The sequence below is a fragment of the Micropterus salmoides genome, unplaced genomic scaffold, assembly GCF_014851395.1.
Source record: "Micropterus salmoides isolate LMB-PRFRI ecotype aquatic unplaced genomic scaffold, ASM1485139v1 Ms_hic_scaffold_15, whole genome shotgun sequence".
Lineage (NCBI taxonomy): Eukaryota > Metazoa > Chordata > Actinopteri > Centrarchiformes > Centrarchidae > Micropterus > Micropterus salmoides.
In genome coordinates this window covers 28,135,591-28,154,352 of record NW_024040596.1, presented here as the reverse complement: position 1 = coordinate 28,154,352, position 18,762 = coordinate 28,135,591, and the positions used below count along the sequence as shown (strand labels likewise).

At 42.0% G+C, this 18,762-nt stretch overlaps 1 protein-coding gene across 11 annotated transcripts in view; it reads right to left on the bottom strand.

The window, feature by feature from the left end:
* caska (calcium/calmodulin-dependent serine protein kinase a) overlaps positions 1-18,762 on the bottom strand; it is a 145,415-nt gene that overhangs the window by 19,654 nt on the left and 106,999 nt on the right. For 6 of the 11 annotated variants that reach the window (XM_038721397.1, XM_038721401.1, XM_038721399.1 and 3 more), the window contains 4 exons: positions 10,364-10,441; positions 4,761-4,841; positions 531-719; positions 331-409 (listed from right to left, as the gene is read on the bottom strand). In XM_038721397.1, coding sequence (XP_038577325.1) covers positions 331-409; positions 531-719; positions 4,761-4,841; positions 10,364-10,441 — 427 coding nt within the window. Of the gene's footprint in view, positions 1-330; positions 410-530; positions 720-4,760; positions 4,842-6,595; positions 6,644-10,363; positions 10,442-18,762 lie in introns of all 11 variants that reach the window. The other 5 variants (XM_038721395.1, XM_038721400.1, XM_038721398.1 and 2 more) reach the window with 1 other exon arrangement.

The window sequence follows — 18,762 nt, the reverse complement described above, 5'->3', positions numbered from 1 at the left end:
GGAGGAGGAGTTACATTTTAGTATAATGTCCATTTAGAAGACTAGCAGAAGAAACTCCTTCCTGTAGATTTACATTAATAACATGATATTTTATGCAAACTAAACCCTACATTTTTAATTAAATTAAATATTGACACAGCCAGACTGCTTTTCTTCTGTGGAGCCAAATTTGACTATTTTACAAATCATGTGAGGCACGGCTCTCTGTCCACATTCGGTTTGGTGATCAGTCGGTGAAGGACTTGAGTCATACAGCCTCTGGGAAGAAATCAAAATGCCCTTCATCAGTGTGTAGGCATGAATGTCAGTGGTGAGATGGAGAAAGTATACCTTGTCTGTGGATCATTCCCCCGTGCATTATCCTTGCAACGATGCAGTGGTTTGAGTCGTTCATCTTCAGCGTGATACCCTGCATGAATGAACACAAACACATGGCGGATGATACAGTGCATAAGGTCTTAGCAAACAGCTCTGGTGTCATCTCATTCCAAATGTGTGCCTGAGTACAGTAAATATGTTGAGCTGTGTACCATCGGCTCGTCTGTGTTCTTCTGGAACTGGACCAGGCGGACTCTGGTGACGTTCTCCAGGTCCATGTCTCCGTTGGCGCTCTCCGGGGAGTCTCCGTTCAGGTAGGGCGAGGTGGGTGGAGGGGTCACCCTCAGAGCCTCGTCGCTGTAAACCTCGTGGGCCACCACGTCGTGGGCCTGCAACAGCGCCTGTGGACACAAATGCAAGCACAGCGTTAGAGCGAGGCCTGGCTCAGACTTTATGTGGAAACAAACACCAGAGAAGGTGCACGGCCAAAACAGTTACGTTAAATAAGCGGGGACCTTGGCTGCAGTGTGAGGTGAGAAATCCAAGAAAAATACTGACGCTGCACTTCTCGTAGCAGATTTTTCAACATGTGTCCTGCTGACGTCGCATGGCTGCAGGGATTTCATGAGCTGAAGGAGGTTTTCAGTATAAAGCAGCTGTCAACAGATAGTGTAATATTCATTTATAGATCACTGCAGACTGTTTCATTCGCATTAGACATTATCTTTGATGCTGATTTAAACGTTTTGATTCAGTTACTCTGCTGACAAAATCAGCAGACCGACGCTGCACGAGCAACAGATGCGGTTCTGAGACGTCCGGTTCTCAGTGCAAAGTCTGTGGGCTCCCAGAGCTCTGTGATAGTACTTTACATTTACACAGAAACCAGACAAAATGGCAGATTACTTGGTGAAAAGTGAAAGAAGAAGTGGAACTGCCTGGTAAGTATTCTATGAAACAAGTTAGCATAGCATAGCCCTGGTCGATCCAAACTCCATTCAGAAAACAGGCATTTTAACAGTTGAGTGCTTGTCATCTTGCTGACAACCCTGAAAAAACATGAAGTCATACTGTATGTTTTAGCAAATCTGCATCATGATGTAGTTATTTCTGTTATATCATTTTGATCCGCTTATTGCCAATAAATCGCAGCAAAATGTTTATTTTGGGTTCACACCGCTGTAGTAAAGCCGGTTGTGTACTCAAGCGAGTAGTCCAGCGATAAAACTTGTGCTGCCTCATTTGGTTGAACCTCCCACCTGTTTGCTCCTATCCTCCTACCTGGGCACCGTGCATGAAAATACCACACAGACAGACAAAGCCAAAGAGTATTGTAATTTCAGTATTTAGACTTCATTCAGACCACTAAGGAGCAGGAGGGATTTACATCACGACTTCCTCTTACTCTCCACTCTGTAGTTTAAGGTAATCCCCCCTCTTCCATGAATGTCTTTTAGTTTTCAGCCCCCTCTGTCTGATATAAAGCAGCGTGCCTGGTGTAGCTGCAGAGCCCGCTGGTGCCTCACGGCCACCAAGCGTTCGACTCTACTCTTCTGACAGCCGCAGAAGGCCTTGAGTGGCACTTTAACAAACCGCTCTGAACTTCAGAAGACAGCAATCAAACCGCAACAAAAGGCAAACCTGTCACAGTCTTCCCTCAACATCACACCAACACACACACACACACGCACGCACGAGGAAGTAGAGCAGATCAGAGAGGCAGCGGCATGAAGTAACTTCCATGTCAAACTGCATCACACGCAAAAGAAACTTCCTGTTCTCAGACAGAGGAATTTATGGTTGTGTGTGTGTGTGTATGTGATCTAATGAGGACAGGGTTAAGGGGTTAACTAATCCTTTCATTGCATGTGGATGTGCTTAAATATGAGTGAAAGCGGCACAAGAAATCATAAGCGAGAAAGATCTTCCTGTTGACATCAGGGGTATTCAAAAGAAAGATAAGGTGACGTTAAACCCCATTAATCATGCCCTTACTATCGCTGGAGAAAGGAAAAGGTCACATCAAAGGTCACTGTACAGTTTTTGTTTTAAATAGTGAAGCTGTGAGGTGACATAAACTGCTGCAGGAGGTTTCAGTTGTACTTTGGACGTTGTTCCGACATTCAGAATAACAAACGCTTGTTGTTACTAGGCAGCTCGCTGCTTGTATAATGTATATTTCACAGGCTAAATATTTAAATAATTACATTAATCTCATAAACGTGTGACTACTTGTCAATTACAACAGTCTTTAGTTGGGGGCAAAGTTACAAAAAACACTTTGGACCGCAGTGATGGACGAATGGTTACTGCATTTAACTCCTCCTTAAACTGCTGTTTCTTTTGACAAATTAAACAAAAGACACATAACATTTTAATTACTGAACTTCAGAGGCGCTGACAGGCGTGACATTTAAACAGCGCCAACCCAGCTGTTTCCAGTCTTTCCTCAGGTTTGAGTCTTTTGGGTGTGAGAGGAAGTTTAGTTTAGCTTAGCTGCCTGCAAAGACTCATCGCACCCAGCCAAGAAAGAGACACATAACCGACTAAAAACCACAACTTTTCTTTTTCACACTTTGGTTTTTGTTTGAATTAAACAAACAAGACACATCATGAGCAATCATGTTTTTACCAGCTTAGAAATATATCAAAAATATGATCTATGTTAACTTTTAAGGACACTGAGACCATTTTACACGCCTTCACCTCATCACGCCTGGATTATTGCAACAGCCTTTTCACCTGTTTAACCCAAAAATATTGATCGACTCCAGACTGTCCAGCACTCAGCTGCCAGGCTTTTAACCAGAACAAAGAAAATATGACCACTTCACCCCTGTTTTAGCTTCATTACAATTATATTACAATTTTGGATTTATTCACGCACTTCAAAAACATTTATTGGAAGTTTTTTTCTATTTACATGTTTATTTACAGCATTAAACATTGAAATGTATATTGTAATAGGCTAGATATTAACTTATTGGGAGAAAACTGGTAGTTCTATGTAAAATCAGATGTTGAGTGCCCCCATGTCGTCAAAATGGCATGATCCTCGTTTCGCTGCGATGCTTCGACTGTGAGATTGACAGTCGAATCAGGCTCCGCCCACTGAAGCATCGAAGCTTCGACTGTTCGGAGTCAGCCCTAATTTTATATTTACTTATACTTATCGTGTATGTGTTTTATTGTCTTTGCACTTGTTGAAGCACTTTGTAAGTTGTTGTTGAAAAGTGCTCTACAAATAAAGATTATTATTATTATCATGTTAGATAGGGAACTTTAAAGGTGCTGATAGGTGGATTTTTTTAAGGCATTGGAAAGAGCCTCTCGGCTTTACCTCTGCACATAACGCACAGACATACGACTGGTACTGACCTTCTCATCTCAGTCTCAGAAAGAAAGGGAAACAACTGTATTTCCCAAAGAGTTGAACAAGGAGGAGGACTGAGAGGACACTTGTTCCTTAAAAGTATTCAGATCCACTCATACACTCTTCACACGGCCCGCCCCGGTGTCGTCTGCTCTCACTTGAACTCGCTGGAATGTAGAACATGATGTAAAAACATGATGGTGCCTCTTTTTCTCCCTCCCTCCCTTCGTAACTTTACGCTCCTGTAGCTCTATGAGGGAGCCTCTGACCCGACACAGCACATCGCATCAGACACGCCTTATTGACCTCCATTCAAACCTCCCCTCCCTCTCTGACCTCACAGTCTGGACCCTCACCTTCCGATCATCTTGATTACTGATCTCTTCTCCCTCCTTATCATTTCATTTTGATATCGTCTTCTCTTCTCTGTCTACTTCTGTTTTATGTTCCCCCTGCCCTGCATCACACCCCCTCCCCTCTCGGCTGGTCTGTCTGTTAGATATTGAGCAGGCCACTGATCAGAGATGCATTAATGTGATAGGATTAAGCTGGGGAGGCTGCTGACAGCCCTACAGTTTTTTTCCCTCGAATGGATTAACCCTTGCTGCTCAGACCCAGACAGTTTAAATGCACATCTATTCCTGCAGAACTACTTTTAAACATTGTGTTGAAGTGTGAAGAGGCACTTCAGTTCAACAGCTACATTCAAATGTCAAACATGTGACCTTGTGTATCTGTTCGCCATATTAATGTGTCTTTGGGTTAAGTGAAAGAAGCTGAAAGCACTTTACCGCCTGTAGAAACTAAAGCTGAAAAGCGGTGCCTCTGACTCACACCTATGTCTCTCTTTTCAGCGCTTCCTAACCTCACGCAGAGCGATGGCAGAAGAAGTTACAGCATCTTAAAAGCAGCAGAATACAGCCGCTGGCTGCTGAAGCCTGCAGCGTCTGACCAACAGAGACACAGGGATTTATGCTTCCTCCAGCTGGCATCGTCAGCAGTCCCTGAATGTTTGTTAGGAGGCCTCCCGCGCAGGTCTGAAAGGGGTGACGGATATTTTTTGACTCACCATGAAATGTGGCTGCGTCAGTATCCGCCTGAGTTCTTTAGCTTCGTGGTTCTCTGGGTAGCAGGAGATCTCTTCCAGTACCTGAAGATGTAGAGAGAGGAAAAGGCATCACATGAGTTTGTTGTTTTAAGCCACAGTTCTTCTTCTTTACGCCCCAAATCGCGCACACACGATTAAAAAACCCAAGCGCTCTGCTGTACCTGCTGCACCTCGGACGGCGTATGGAGAGCGACCCAACAACCTCACACAGTCCCCCTCAAACCTCCCTTCACACCACCTCCTACAGCTCCACAGCACAATGTGAGACCAACTCTGGACGCCACTCAGCGAGTCAAGGCTTTGCCCCTCCTCCTGCCCTTTTGACTTGGTTTGATGTCAGCTCCAGTTATGTTGCGCCTGACTGGTGAATGTGGCATTGTAGAGGTGAGGCCTCTGAGGGGGCGTGTGTGTGCGAGTACCACTGAAACCTGAAAACGTGGAGTTATGATGCACTTAAGTGTGCATGTCAATCAGATGGGTGTGTAGTTTGAGTGTGTGTACATTCAGGTATCTCTAAAGTCTATTAATCAGATTTAGTTGTTATGCTACAGAGCCAGCAACCACTGGCACGGAAAAACATTTTGTCCTCATTGCTGCAAACTACTGTATATGAAACAGTCAGCTAGTCGTCACGAGCAGCAACAACAACAAGAGAACTACAGTTTATCATCGTTATCTATAGAAGGTGTTTAAACCACAGCTCGCTAGAGCAGATCTCAGGCCTCTTTAACTCTAGTTACACCTCGGGTAAATGCCCGGACAGTTTTCACCTTATAAATGGAAGTAATTACAAAAGGGTTTAAAACTTGAATGTCTCATCCCACAGGCAACGGTTCATTATGTAAGGTCTTTATACACCACTGAAAACATAGCTGTGGATATTATATTGCATTTCTGTCAACAGATTACACACTGAACCTTTAAATCTATTTAGTGACTTCTGTGATGGCTCTGATCTCAATCAGACTACCTGATTAAACACACACATAATACAGAGTCGCATATTGGATGAATCTTCCTGTTCAAACGCAGACTATTGTTCAGTATGGTACCGCCGGAGCAAAGCAGCTCGCTTGTGTGTTCCCCACCAACCCCCCTCTTCCATGACCTCCACTGGATCCCTTCCGCCAGACACTCCAGACTCACTTGTTCAGAGTTCACCTGGACTCTGCAAAGCCTCCATCCTTCACCCACCACTGCCTTGTAAGTCGCTTTGGGCAAAAGCGTCTGCTATATGCCCAAAATGTAAATACAGAATATCATCATCACTAAATGTCCAGAGGCATGTTATAGAAACCTGTTCTCTTTACATCTGAGGGTCCTTTTGGCCCCATGTAGAACTGGTTCAATATGGAGAAAGTTTTAAGCTTTAATAAAATGTAAATATAATGCAGCTGTTTGCTCTCCTATAGATGTGATTTTGAGGGTTACAGCTCTTTATCCTGCTTTTATTTGTGCTTCATTTCCGTTCTCTAAGAGATGATAATATTATGTAGAGCAACAGCATCTAGGTTTATGAGTTATTGTGTCATTACTTTTGTTCTTTCATTCTTATTGTTTGTGTGGATGTCTTGACATTTATGTGGACCTGAGGAAGTTTATTTATCTACATACAAAATTTTTTTTTCCTGTTTGAGACGCAGCAGTAGATCACACAGGAACAGGAAGCCGCTACATTGCATAGATATTATCTCGATTTTCACTCCTCCTCAGTCTAAACCTCCTCCAGCTCTGCCTCATGCTCCACTCATTAGCAGTGTTAACGTGGCAGTGTGTGTTGAGGTCTCGGGGCTTACATATTCCAGATGTTTCAAAGCGCCACTTGCTTCGTCTTGGGTTGAACTCTTAAGTGGAGGGAAGACACAGGGAGAAGGTTATACAAGCTGTCCACTGTCCTTTTTTAGAGAGCTCACAGGCGAAAGTTCAGCGGTCAGGGGAAGGTGAGACTCCACCCCTGACTTTATTCAGTGCCAGACAGTTTGATTTGGGCTGTGAATTAGGGATTAGTATCTACAGCCAAAGCAGGTTACTTAGTTTTGAGACTAACAGAACTTAGTCTGGAGGTAAAAAAAGGTGTATTAGTGCAGTCAGAACAAAGCTTTGTGGAAGTTTGTAGCACCTTATTGCTGTTCTGTTGGGCCCTGAAACCCACAAGAGTCCATCGGAAGCTGCAGTCTGATTGGTTCAAAGCATTTCAGTGTCAGCCAGAGGGGAATCGGCAGAGACAGAGGTAAAGCAGAGGAGGAGGAGGTCCCTAAAGGCACAACCAGGATTACATGATGAGATCATTTGAGGTGAAACTGTATGTAAGCAGTCGTCGGCCAGTCTTCCCTTACTGAAAGTTTACCTGGACTACAATTTAAAAAACACAGTCGGGTAACGGTCCAACGCAGAAAATGTGGCGGCGCGATCAACACATTTCAGACTCACCTTTCTTTTTGATTCTAGGACTAAAATGTACACACGCCTGAGAAGCATTTATGAAACTTTTCTGACTTCTTTTAGTTTCTCACATTAATTTTGTGAGGGTTTGAGATGATTTGACGCAGGAACAAAAGACACACCTGTTGTGTTCGGTCCAGGTTCCTCATTAATGGGACTATAGATTAAATATAAACATGCTTTAAACCACAAGACATGTAGTAATTTACTGCAGGTGAAGCTTTGGCTCAGCTGTAATTCTAACGTCATGATACAAGTGGGTCTGTGAGACTGTGGGCCTGGATTGTTTTGTCTCTGGAACATACATCCACAACCAATTACATTCTGACACTGAAGAATGTATTTACCTGTAATGGGTCTTTATCTAGAGAAAGTTTATTATGTGAGCTGCAGGGACACAGACAGATGCAAGGAAGCCAAGAAACCCGTACTTTTACATATAAATCTCTGTTACATTCAAGCCTTTGCCAGACGAGTTCACACAAGAGTTTTTAAATCTGGAAACGTCTCTGTGGTTTTGTAACTGTGGCGAGCTCACTTGTAGGCCTCATCAAGCACTTGTTGAATAGCCGAATGAATGGTTTTTGATTTTAATCAATGGTTAGCCAAATCAATGGTTTCTTCCAAGGTTACAGTGTTTTCAGTACAAACTTTGCTCTTTGTGTTTCAGTGTCTCCTTTTTGGACTGCGGTGGAAGGATAGTAAGGACTGTAACTTCGGAAGATAACCGTGTGATTTTTCTAACACGGTGGCTGATTTAAGCTTCAGATAAACTTCTGAGAATATTTTTGGAACTGTGGATTTTGGGCAGTGTGATTACAGCAAACTAAGCCTGTTTAAAATGTTCATATAAGCACCTGACTATTGTTTTAAGATGTAATCCCGGCTTTAAGGTGCAATAACAACAATTAGCTGGTCAGGACAAACTTTCTACTCTGAGATGCTTAAAAAAATACAGTAGCCTGGTTAAACGCAGAGTTCAGTGTGCTTGGAAGGCTCGGTTCTCTCTCAGTGGTCATAAAACTAATAAAAAGACACAAGATATAAACACAGTCAGCAACTAAAATGCGGTTTCTCTCCCACACAGACAGTGTTGCATCTGTTGTGGCTCCATCCACAACTCTTGATCCGTCGAGACTGATTTAAGTAGGAAAATGTGAAGCAGCCTCTATAAGCTTAAACTTCTCGGACACAGTGTACCAGAGCTGTGTTAATTAGCCAGCTCTCTTTGACATGAACCAAAGCCACATAAAACAGATCTCTGCTCCCCTTAAATAGCTTTCCCTGTTTTAGCAGCGCTGGGATTTAAGACGCCAGCCCTCGCCCACTCCCCCCTCGCCGCTCAGACTTTTTAATTGCTCCCTCAACAAAGCACACAGCGTAAACACGGCAGCACTTGCACTCACAATGCACACCACTGATTTCCTTCACACACTCCATCGTCTTTCACGCTCCTTGTTAAGCATGAGTTCCAGTCTGCACCCAGTACGCCGACAGGTAAACACATCAGCCCAAACTAACAGTCTGTATTTGAATGCTTCATCGCCAGGGCCAGACCCTGGAGACCATATTGCAACTCTCTGTAAGAAAGCAAAACTAATAGAGTGCTAATAGAGCACAAATACACTGCTGGTTGAACATAGAATCTGATCTGTGTGAACAGGCCAGTGGGCCAGCTGCTCCAACTGGGCCTGCTGATTCACGGGGTGGTGGATCATGAACAAACAAACCTCCAGAGGTCACTGGAGCTGGAGAGGAAGCGTACAGGGGACTCAGTAACTGAACATAAATAATTGAATAATTCAATCTCTCTTATTTTTCCAGAGTCAATATAATCTCAGTGTAGATGTAAACCAAACAGGGGTTAGCCCTTCGCCTGAAATCAAGAAGGTGTTTGTGGAGTTTATGTTTGCATGGTTCCTTCCTCCAGGTGCTCTAGTTTCCCTCCAAACACATCACAGTGAACACATTTAAGGTGCCTCCTCTGTGTTTGAGTATTTCCCTATTTTACTTCACTACATTTACACGACGGCTTCACATTTTAAGACATTATAATGTATAATAGTTCTGCTCCACCTATAACCAGCTAAAAACAGTGAACTTCCACATAAATGCATCAAAAATGTTAATCCAATAATATAATATACAATAGTACAACACTCATAAGGTCCATTTTTCTGCACTGAGTACTTTTACTTTTGCTGCCTCGATGGGTTAGTTTTTGTTATAGTGTGACTTTAAAACAACAAAGTCACACAATAACTAATCAACTGAGGCAGTGGTAGACGAGCACCTCCTGTGTTCTGCGAGGTAAAATTACTGTTTTTATCAATGGACTTGGTGGCTTTGACAAGAGCAATATTGGCACTGTTTCTGGTTAAACAGAAAGGATCTTGCTCTTTAACAAAAGGTCTCTTTCTGTAGGGATCTTTTCCATAATGTTGTCAGACACTTATAATAACAATCTGAGCCAGTGACAAAATCAAGCACTGTAGTGGACGTAGTTTGATGCGGCGCAATTGCCCGCAAGGATTACGTTGCAGCCCTGTTTAACCTCGACACTGGACACATTTTTATTTTATTTGTCCCAATTAGTCACACAGACACAAGAACATTAGGAAATATGGTCTGAAGTTACCCTTTTAGGTAGTGGAGTGTGATGACGGGATTTCCTTCAGATTTTCATCCAAAAATGCAAATATTAGGCCAAAGACTCGAATTCCCCACCTTTGATAAATATTTTGATTATTAGAATAATTTTGATACATTTTTTAAAATGAAATTACAGTTGAAGTAAACCCCATTTTGCAGAGGACACCCGGGACACACCCGGGACCTGTGGTTGTGCGCCTCCCCCCCACACACACTGAGAATGACTGCTTTAAGTGAGCAGAGTAGGTGAGCAGTGGTGAGTTAGAGCTTTAGTGAGAAAGAGGATTAATATAGCCTGAGCACAGACAGAGTAAGGGTACAAAGAAAAAGCCAGCGACTAGTGAGCCTGTCACCTTTACAGTGACGAACGTCATTGTTATGGCACACATTCACATGAAGAAGAAAAGATCAAACATCACGAGCATATATATATACGTGAGCGTAAGTGTGAATGTGGAAAGATTATTCACCTCTTTGGCTCTCTGCACAGCATCACTGGGCGGGTTTCTGATCTGTGGGGATGACTTGGTGTTGATCTTATCGTAGAGCTGAAACAAAAGATAAAAAAATAAAAACAGTCAATCAATCAGTCAGAGACTGTGACCTGAGAAACACAAAGCACAGTGAGGTTGACATGATCAATGACTTCAACAGCTGATCAACAATCTTGCCAGATGAGATAAAGCTGATCACAACTCGCTTCTCCATGAGTACTGCTTAATTTAAGCCTCAGTAAAATGTAGGGATGAGTACATTTAAGAATGGCAGAGCTCTGAAATGAATAACCAAATACTTTTTTCCCCAATAGTTTTATTCATTTAACAAAAGGAGGTAAAGTTTTCAAATATTACAAGCTGCCATAAAAGGACTTTAAATGAAGAAAGTGGCAACATTTTGATTTAAATCAGGAACAATCTGATCCAAGAACAAATCAGTCTACTTTATTTATTTCTTTAACTTTTATTTAACCAGGAAAAAGAGATATATATATATATATATATATATAATCTCTTTTTCAAAGGAGACTTCGCCAAGAAGGGCAGCAAAACAGCATTTATGACACTACATAAATACTACAAAACATCTTCCAAGACACCAATAAATAATCTTAAAGAATCCAGCCTATGGGAAACGTCTACACTTGCCCTTAAGGACATCTGCAACAAGGGACTTATGCTGCGTTCCAGGCAACTTGGAACTGGGAAATTTCCAACCTCCAACTAGAAAAACTACCCTGGAACGCCACCTGAAGTCGGATTTCCTACTTGTGAACTCGGAGAAAAAAAATAGATATGTACCCCGACTTCACGAGTAGCAGCTGAATTACGTCACAATACAATGTCAGCGCCCATGGATGCACACATTGTAAATGGTAAATCATAAACTAAAAAGCAACAAGTATAATAATAATAAAATAATACAATACCTGTTTTGTATGTACATTGATGTAGAAATATGTTAGGCCTATTAGGAAGCTGGCTACAGTAAAGAATCTCGAAGTCTTCTCTGCATAAAAGTTATTGTTAAAATGCCAAAATATTAGGAAGTATAACCTACTACACTGACTGAATTGAGGGTTACCAACTGATGTAGGGGTACACAGAATTAGTAAAGTAGGCTATAGGCTATTTATGTCAGTTGTTGCAGTTAAACTGCCATCCTTTTAATTAACACCTGAAGCACTGCTGAGGGTGCAACTGTGTGTCCACTTTGTCACGGTCAGCCATGGTTTTTGTTCACTTTTGGCGTCCTGCACCACCATGCACCTGGAACGCATTGAGGTTGGAAGTCGGAAGTTATATAAATATCCCAGTTCCGACCGGTCTCGAACGCGGCATTAAACTCCCTAAGTGGTACCAGCACCTCTAACCAGAGAGTCTTTTGTAAGAACTTCCTTGTTGACGGTGCACAATATGAAAAGGCAGTTCTTCCTAACTTTAGGAGTTCAGGAGAAAGTTTAGGAGGCTGCAAAGGTAACTGTGTAATTTGCAGAGGATTGTCTTGTACATTAAAACAAACAAATGTAACGGTCTACGCGTAGATAGAGAAGGCCATTCTACCATTTCAAACTACAATGATGGGTGGACGATCTGGCATTTGTGATTAAGTGCAGCGCTGTATGGCAGGCGTTCCTAGCAGAGATGAGGCTGCATGCACGTACAACAGTACTCTAGGGAGAGACAGGACTTGTTGCGAAAATAAAAACAATGTTAATTTGGCCAGATTTTATTTTTTGCAAAGCTGACCAATATGTACATTATTGTCCATCCATATACCAACATACTTGGCTGCCCACTACCATTTATTTAACCAGATAAATAAAGACAGCGCTAAAACAACACAAAAGATGGTCGATGATCGATGTATTTATTCTGTTGGCCAAAGTTTTGTAGCTGTATGAGGCCAACAGGTTTATCATTAGGTTATCGTTACCATTGATATTATTATTAAACAAACTTGAAAGAATAAGATGAATAAAATCAATAATCTAAAAATATGGCAAAGCAGCTCACTTACATCTTCTTTTATATCACTGGAAGTTTAGATGCTCTCTTTGGGCTTGGAGAGATATTGTGGTATTTTTCATATGAAAAGTGGTTAAAAAAAACCCAGTTAGCCTTATGTATTGCACTTGTCCTCTGCCCTCTCTCTCTCTGTTTGGTTTAATTTGCCTTAAATGCTCTTTTGTTCTTTTTTTTCCTTTACATGTATTAAATAAAAAGAAACTGTTTTCTCATCTCTGTGATTGAAGAGCGACAGACACAAGAGCTCTGTTTTCTCAAAAATCCCAGCTGACTAATAAACTGCGCTGACTAGACTAGACGGCTTGTAAGGGCCTAGTCAGAGATGAGTGTGAGAGTGTTTAAGAGACAGAAGAGGTTCTGAAACACAGTTTAAACAAAGGCAGCAGCTGTACCAAACCGAAGCAGAGGGGGAGATTTGAACAAAAGATACGGATGACTGTAGTCACCTAAAACAACTGTTATCACGTTCAAAGACATGTGATGTTGGAAGAGCAAGTTGTATTTGACTATCTGTACAGTGCGCGAGTAGGAAATCCTGCATAAATCAGTGCACTCACAGAAACCCAGTCAGAGGCTGACACGGAGAGTCACAGAAAAACTGAGCTGTTGTACCAGACAGTTCAATGCAACCCGGGGACCCAGCACTCCTCTGTGCATCCCTCTCACAACAGCAGCAGCAATACACATGGTGTTGGGCATCATCACAGGGCATATGAGGAATAATCAAACAGCAGAAAGAACAACATTAACCTACAAAATCTATATCATCATTTTGTGCCTTGTTGTTTTGAACAGAGAAGATCTGTGGATTTTCAGTAGTGAAGGGGTTCAGTTTGCTTCAAAGTATCTAGGTCGGATATGCTGATAGAGGCCACAGATGAAAACAGAAGCGTTTATAGAGGTCTAAAACTCACCACAGTCATTAAATAAACTCAAAGGTCTCAGGCCTGAATCATACCTAATGTGAACGGGTACGTGCCGCCACACACGCTGTCTGCAGCCACTGAGCATACATACATATTTACCGCACTCTTCTTGTGCTTTCAAGCGCGGAGTTGTCCACATCTTTCTGCCTTTGTTACATGTTAAACAAAGCTGGACTGACCTCTGAGGGTGTTTATTTAAAAATGAACTAAAATCACAGATGAGCTTCAGCAGCCCACGACTGAACAAGTTGTGAAAAACATTTAGATATTTACAGGCAGGAAATGTCAGCCTCACGTGCTGCGAACCACAGAACAGCAATTCAGGTGCGCAGTTTACAGAGTTTCAAGATATGACAGACACAAGCATCACGCCTTTGAGGCTGTGACTGTATGTGCCGACAGCCATAAGCACGCAGCAGCTCTTATTTTAGGATGAGAAACTGTATGATATCCTAATTATCTATTAGTGACAAGTAAATTCAGACATATTTTCCTGAAGGGCAACTTATTACCCTGCCTCTATTAGCAAGCAAGGGAGTAAGGAGCTGCCGAAACTAGCACATGAGGGGGAAAAAATACAAATGCAGTTGACTAATGCGCCTCATTATACAAGTCAAACGCCAAATACAACCACAGGGGGATGCTGGGATGACTTCAAATTAGCATGAGGCATCTTTTGACAAAACGCTCTCCCTGCAAACACATCAGAACTAAAACACACTCACCCTGAAGATGTAAGTGGTTTGTCAGAAAAAGGCAGCCAACAGAGCGCAAACGAGACGGAAATTATCTGAGCAAGGAGGCCGCATCCGATCAGTGTCTGCAGGATTTCTGGTTCCGTCTGTGTGTTTCGGCGCCGAGGAGGTGACTTGCAGCCGCACAGATAGTGATATAGGCCGTGCTTGTTGTGAATGGCACCGAGGCCTGACAAAAGAAGCCATTGTTTCATGTGAGGCTGCACTCTTCTGTCCTTTTTTGACTCCCCCTCCTCTCAGAGCAGGGCAGGGGTGTGAAACTGAGGCTGAAAAGGAGACATCTGCAGCCCCAGCCTCCCTCTGACACACACACACACACACACACACACACACACACACACACACACACGCCAGATCCTCTATACTCCTGCAACCCACTTCAACCTATTCAGCCTCCAGCAACTGGGAGAGCCTTTAGCATAACGCACACATCTCTCTTTAGAGTCACTTTTCCTCGGTTAACTCTATCCAAGTGCAGGTAGCTCCCTCAAACATTTTAATTTCAGCCTCTTTAAACTATTTGGCTTCTTGGAAGTTGTTAAAGAAGAAGTTTTGGCCTCGTCATTAAACCAATGCGAGCCTCTGCAGCAGCGTATCAATGGTGAGATGAGCTTATGTTTGCGAGATCACGAGTTTGAATCACAGGGCCAGCTCTGAACAGAAGGGTGGGAAAAGTCTCCCCTCCTTCAACCACCGCTCACCCTTTTAACCACTTGCCCCAGATACGCTGCTCTGCCGCAGTGCTGAGATGCTCACAGACGTCTGTGTTTTGATCTTCATGACTCAGAAGGCCTCTGTGATGGTTTGTGATACAACTGTGAGTAGGCATGGCATTCTGTTTTTTTTTTTAAGATCATTGTGGACTCCACTGATTATTATCAGTGGACGACGATTATTGTCGTGTGTTATGCTAGTAGCGGCTAATGTATCCTGGAGGCTGCAGCAGAGATGAGCAGTGGGATTAAAGAGGTCAAGGGATATCACTTCTTTCTAACTCCACACCAACTGATTTGTTTCCTTTTGAAACTTGCAGTATTCAGCCACAACCAACTGAAGTGACACATGTAGCGAAGGGAGAGGGCAGTCACCCCACCCTGATTTGAACCCAGGTCTAACGGGTACCAAAACGTGCAACTGGACACAGCGCCAAGAGCCAGGCTCAGAAAGCTTTTCCAACGCTGCCAGAGCAGCTGTCATTACGCACAGCTGCGACTACTTATAGCTCCTGTATGAATAATTCATCACACGAACCTGTACCGGTGACATCTCAATAATCACCATTAAACAGCAGGAAGGTATTCAATCATTTGTTTCTAGTGCTCATACCGAAACAGACGTCCCTGCCTGCAGCTCTGTTATGAACAGAGAAGCTGATGTTTCAACTCTGTGTGAACATCATGAAGATGTATTTCACAGCTGTTTACCACAGAGTACTGTTTTATCAGTACTAAGCATTATAAGTTCTATATAGCACAACCCTTGTTTTTTTGATACCAAAAAATTTTGAACACAGAAATTAAAATGGGTAAATGACAAAACCTGAAGAAGGAAAATCCTGTATTTGCTTTGCGGGCCACATCCCTGAAATTTAAGTCCAGCGAGTACTCCACCTTCACATTGAGATTTTCAGCTGATCAGCCAGGTCTCTCTTTTCCCGCCAAAACAGCCATGACCTGTCGAGGCATGGACTCCGCTGTGTGTTCTGACACCTTTTTATCAGAACCAGCATGAACTTTTTCAGCAGTTTGACCTACAGCAGCCCGTCTGTTGGGTCCACACGGGCCAGCCTTTGCTCCCCACATGTATCAGTAAACCTTGGCCGCCCATGACCCTGTCGCTGGTTCACAGCTTTTCCTTCCTTGGACCACTTCTGATAGGTACTGACCTCTGCAGACTGTTTTGCGCTGTTCTGACCCAGTCGTCCATCACAGTTTGACCTTTGTCAAAGTTGCTCAAATCCTCATGCTTGCCCATTGTTCCTGCTTCTAACATGAGGACAAAATGTTCACCTGCAATCCAATATATCCCACCTGCTGACAGGTGCCATGGTAACGAGATACATCTCTCTCTCTCTCTCTCTCTCTCTATATATATTTACACACACACACACACAGAACATGTATAATAGTATATAATGTATATATATACATACATATACACACACACACACACACACACACACAGAACATGTAATAGTATATATAATGTATATATATACATACATATACACACACACACACACACACACACACACACACACAGAACATGTATAGTATATAATGTATATATATACATACATATACACACACACACACACACACACAGAACATGTATAATAGTATATAATGTATATATATACATACATATACACACACACACACACACACACACACACACACAGAACATGTATAATAGTATATATAATGTATATATATATACATATATACACACACACACACACACACACATGTAATAGTATATATGTATATATACATACATACACACACACACACACACACACAGAACATGTATAATAGTATATATAATGTATATATATATACATACATATACACACACACACACACACACACACACACACACACACACAGAACATGTATAATAGTATATATAATGTATATATATACATACATATACACACACACACACACACACACACACAGAACATGTATAATAGTATATATAATGTATATATATACATACATATACACACACACACACACACACACACACACACACAGAACATGTATAATAGTATATATGTATATATATACATACATCTATACACACACACACACACACACACAGAACATGTATATATATATGTATATATATACATTATATATACTATTATACATGTTCTGTGTGTGTGTGTGTGTGTGTGTGTGTGTGTGTGTATATGTATGTATATATATACATATATATACTATTATACATGTTCTGTGTGTGTGTGTGTATATATATATATACACACACACACACACACACACACACACACACAGTATGCAAACCCCTTAGAGAAAGAGACTATTGCTGAATATGAACACACATCAAGTTAATTGCAGTTTTCCAGTATTCACTATTCTGATCTGAGTTCTTAGCCTTTAAACTACCCAATTGTTGATCGCATTCTTGTAAATTCCCACGTGCTGCCAACAGATCTTCTGTTTGACACCCAGAGACAGACGCACACACAGAGAGAGGACAGAGTAAACACAGTGGATTAAGGGAACAGAAAACCGAGACGCCTAATAACAATACAAAAAGACAAAACGCTGCTCTCAGAGTTTCAGACAAACCGTGTGTTAATCTAAAATGCCGTCTAGCCTCACCGCAGGCTGCTGGGTGAAGTGGGATGTGTTACCCAATATGGTTGTGATGTGGTGAATCAGTTGTTGAGCTGTGGGTCAACAGACTGCTGCTGAGACCTGCTGTCAGTCCAGTTCAACGCTTGTGTTTCTCACAGACAAAATCTTATGTACATCTTATTTAGAGCGCTGTTTATTCTTAAGGACGCTCAAACTACTGGCCTGGGGGCCATATTCATCTCGCTAGACACTTTCCAAAAGCGCTCAACATGTTTAATATTTCTCCTTAAGGGGGAGGGGGTTCACAGGTGCCTCGTGGACATGTGTGGCCGCAAGCCTGTTTTTGGCCTTTTTACTGGACAACCACGTGTTGTTTTGCTTGAAGAGATCTGTGCTGATTTTAATTTATTATACTTAAGAGATATATGGGTATTTTCTGTTTTTTTAACCTTGGCCTTAATATCACATATTTTGGCAAAAACTTTTGAACCCGTGCAGAAGATGGCTTCAGGCGGCAGTTGTTGCAGGAAGACAACGGTGGAAACGAGATTCAGAGTCGGAGAGAGGAGTTTGTTGTGTTGGAGTAACGTTAGGAAATAAAATCTTGCTAGCAGCTCCTCAACAAACTCCTCTCCCTCGTTTCCACCGTCGTCTTCCTGCAACAACTCGCCTCTCTCACGAGATTTCAGAGCGAGAACAGTGCTTGAGCGAGACTTCAGTTTGGGTGACACTGGGAGTCCTTTGTTGGGATCCTCTCCATGATGTTGTCAGACACCTGGTAAACCAGTCTAAAACTGTAGGTGGCAAAAAAGAAGCAATTTTCACCCTGAATGCATACGTTGCAGCCACTGCAGCCAGTTCAGCTGCTGGCTGAAGCAACTACTGCATGGATTCAAAACTTTTTGTACCTACTGATCATTTTAACACCAACATGTGTGAGAATAAGGTCCACATTTAAAAATACAGAAATTACCCTGTCGTAGCCAATTTTGAAAAGCTGTGGGGAATTAGGATCTGAGGAAGCTACATAGTTTTTCAACTGTGCATAAGTACATGTAGGGTTGGGTATCGTTTAAAATTTTACGATACCAGAACCAAAACCAGTACCCTTAAAGTGATACCGATACCAATAGGGTTTGATACCTTGGTAGTCTATTATTATTTTTATTGTTGTTATGGACACGCAAGATTATCCATTTTATTTTTTTCTTGTTTCAAATAACTGTTATATAAAAGTATTTGGAAATTGTATCAGATCCTCCTCATCCTAATTAGTTCATCCAAACGGGCTATTATATGGGGAATGACTATAGCTTGCAATTTTTTTATATTTGAGA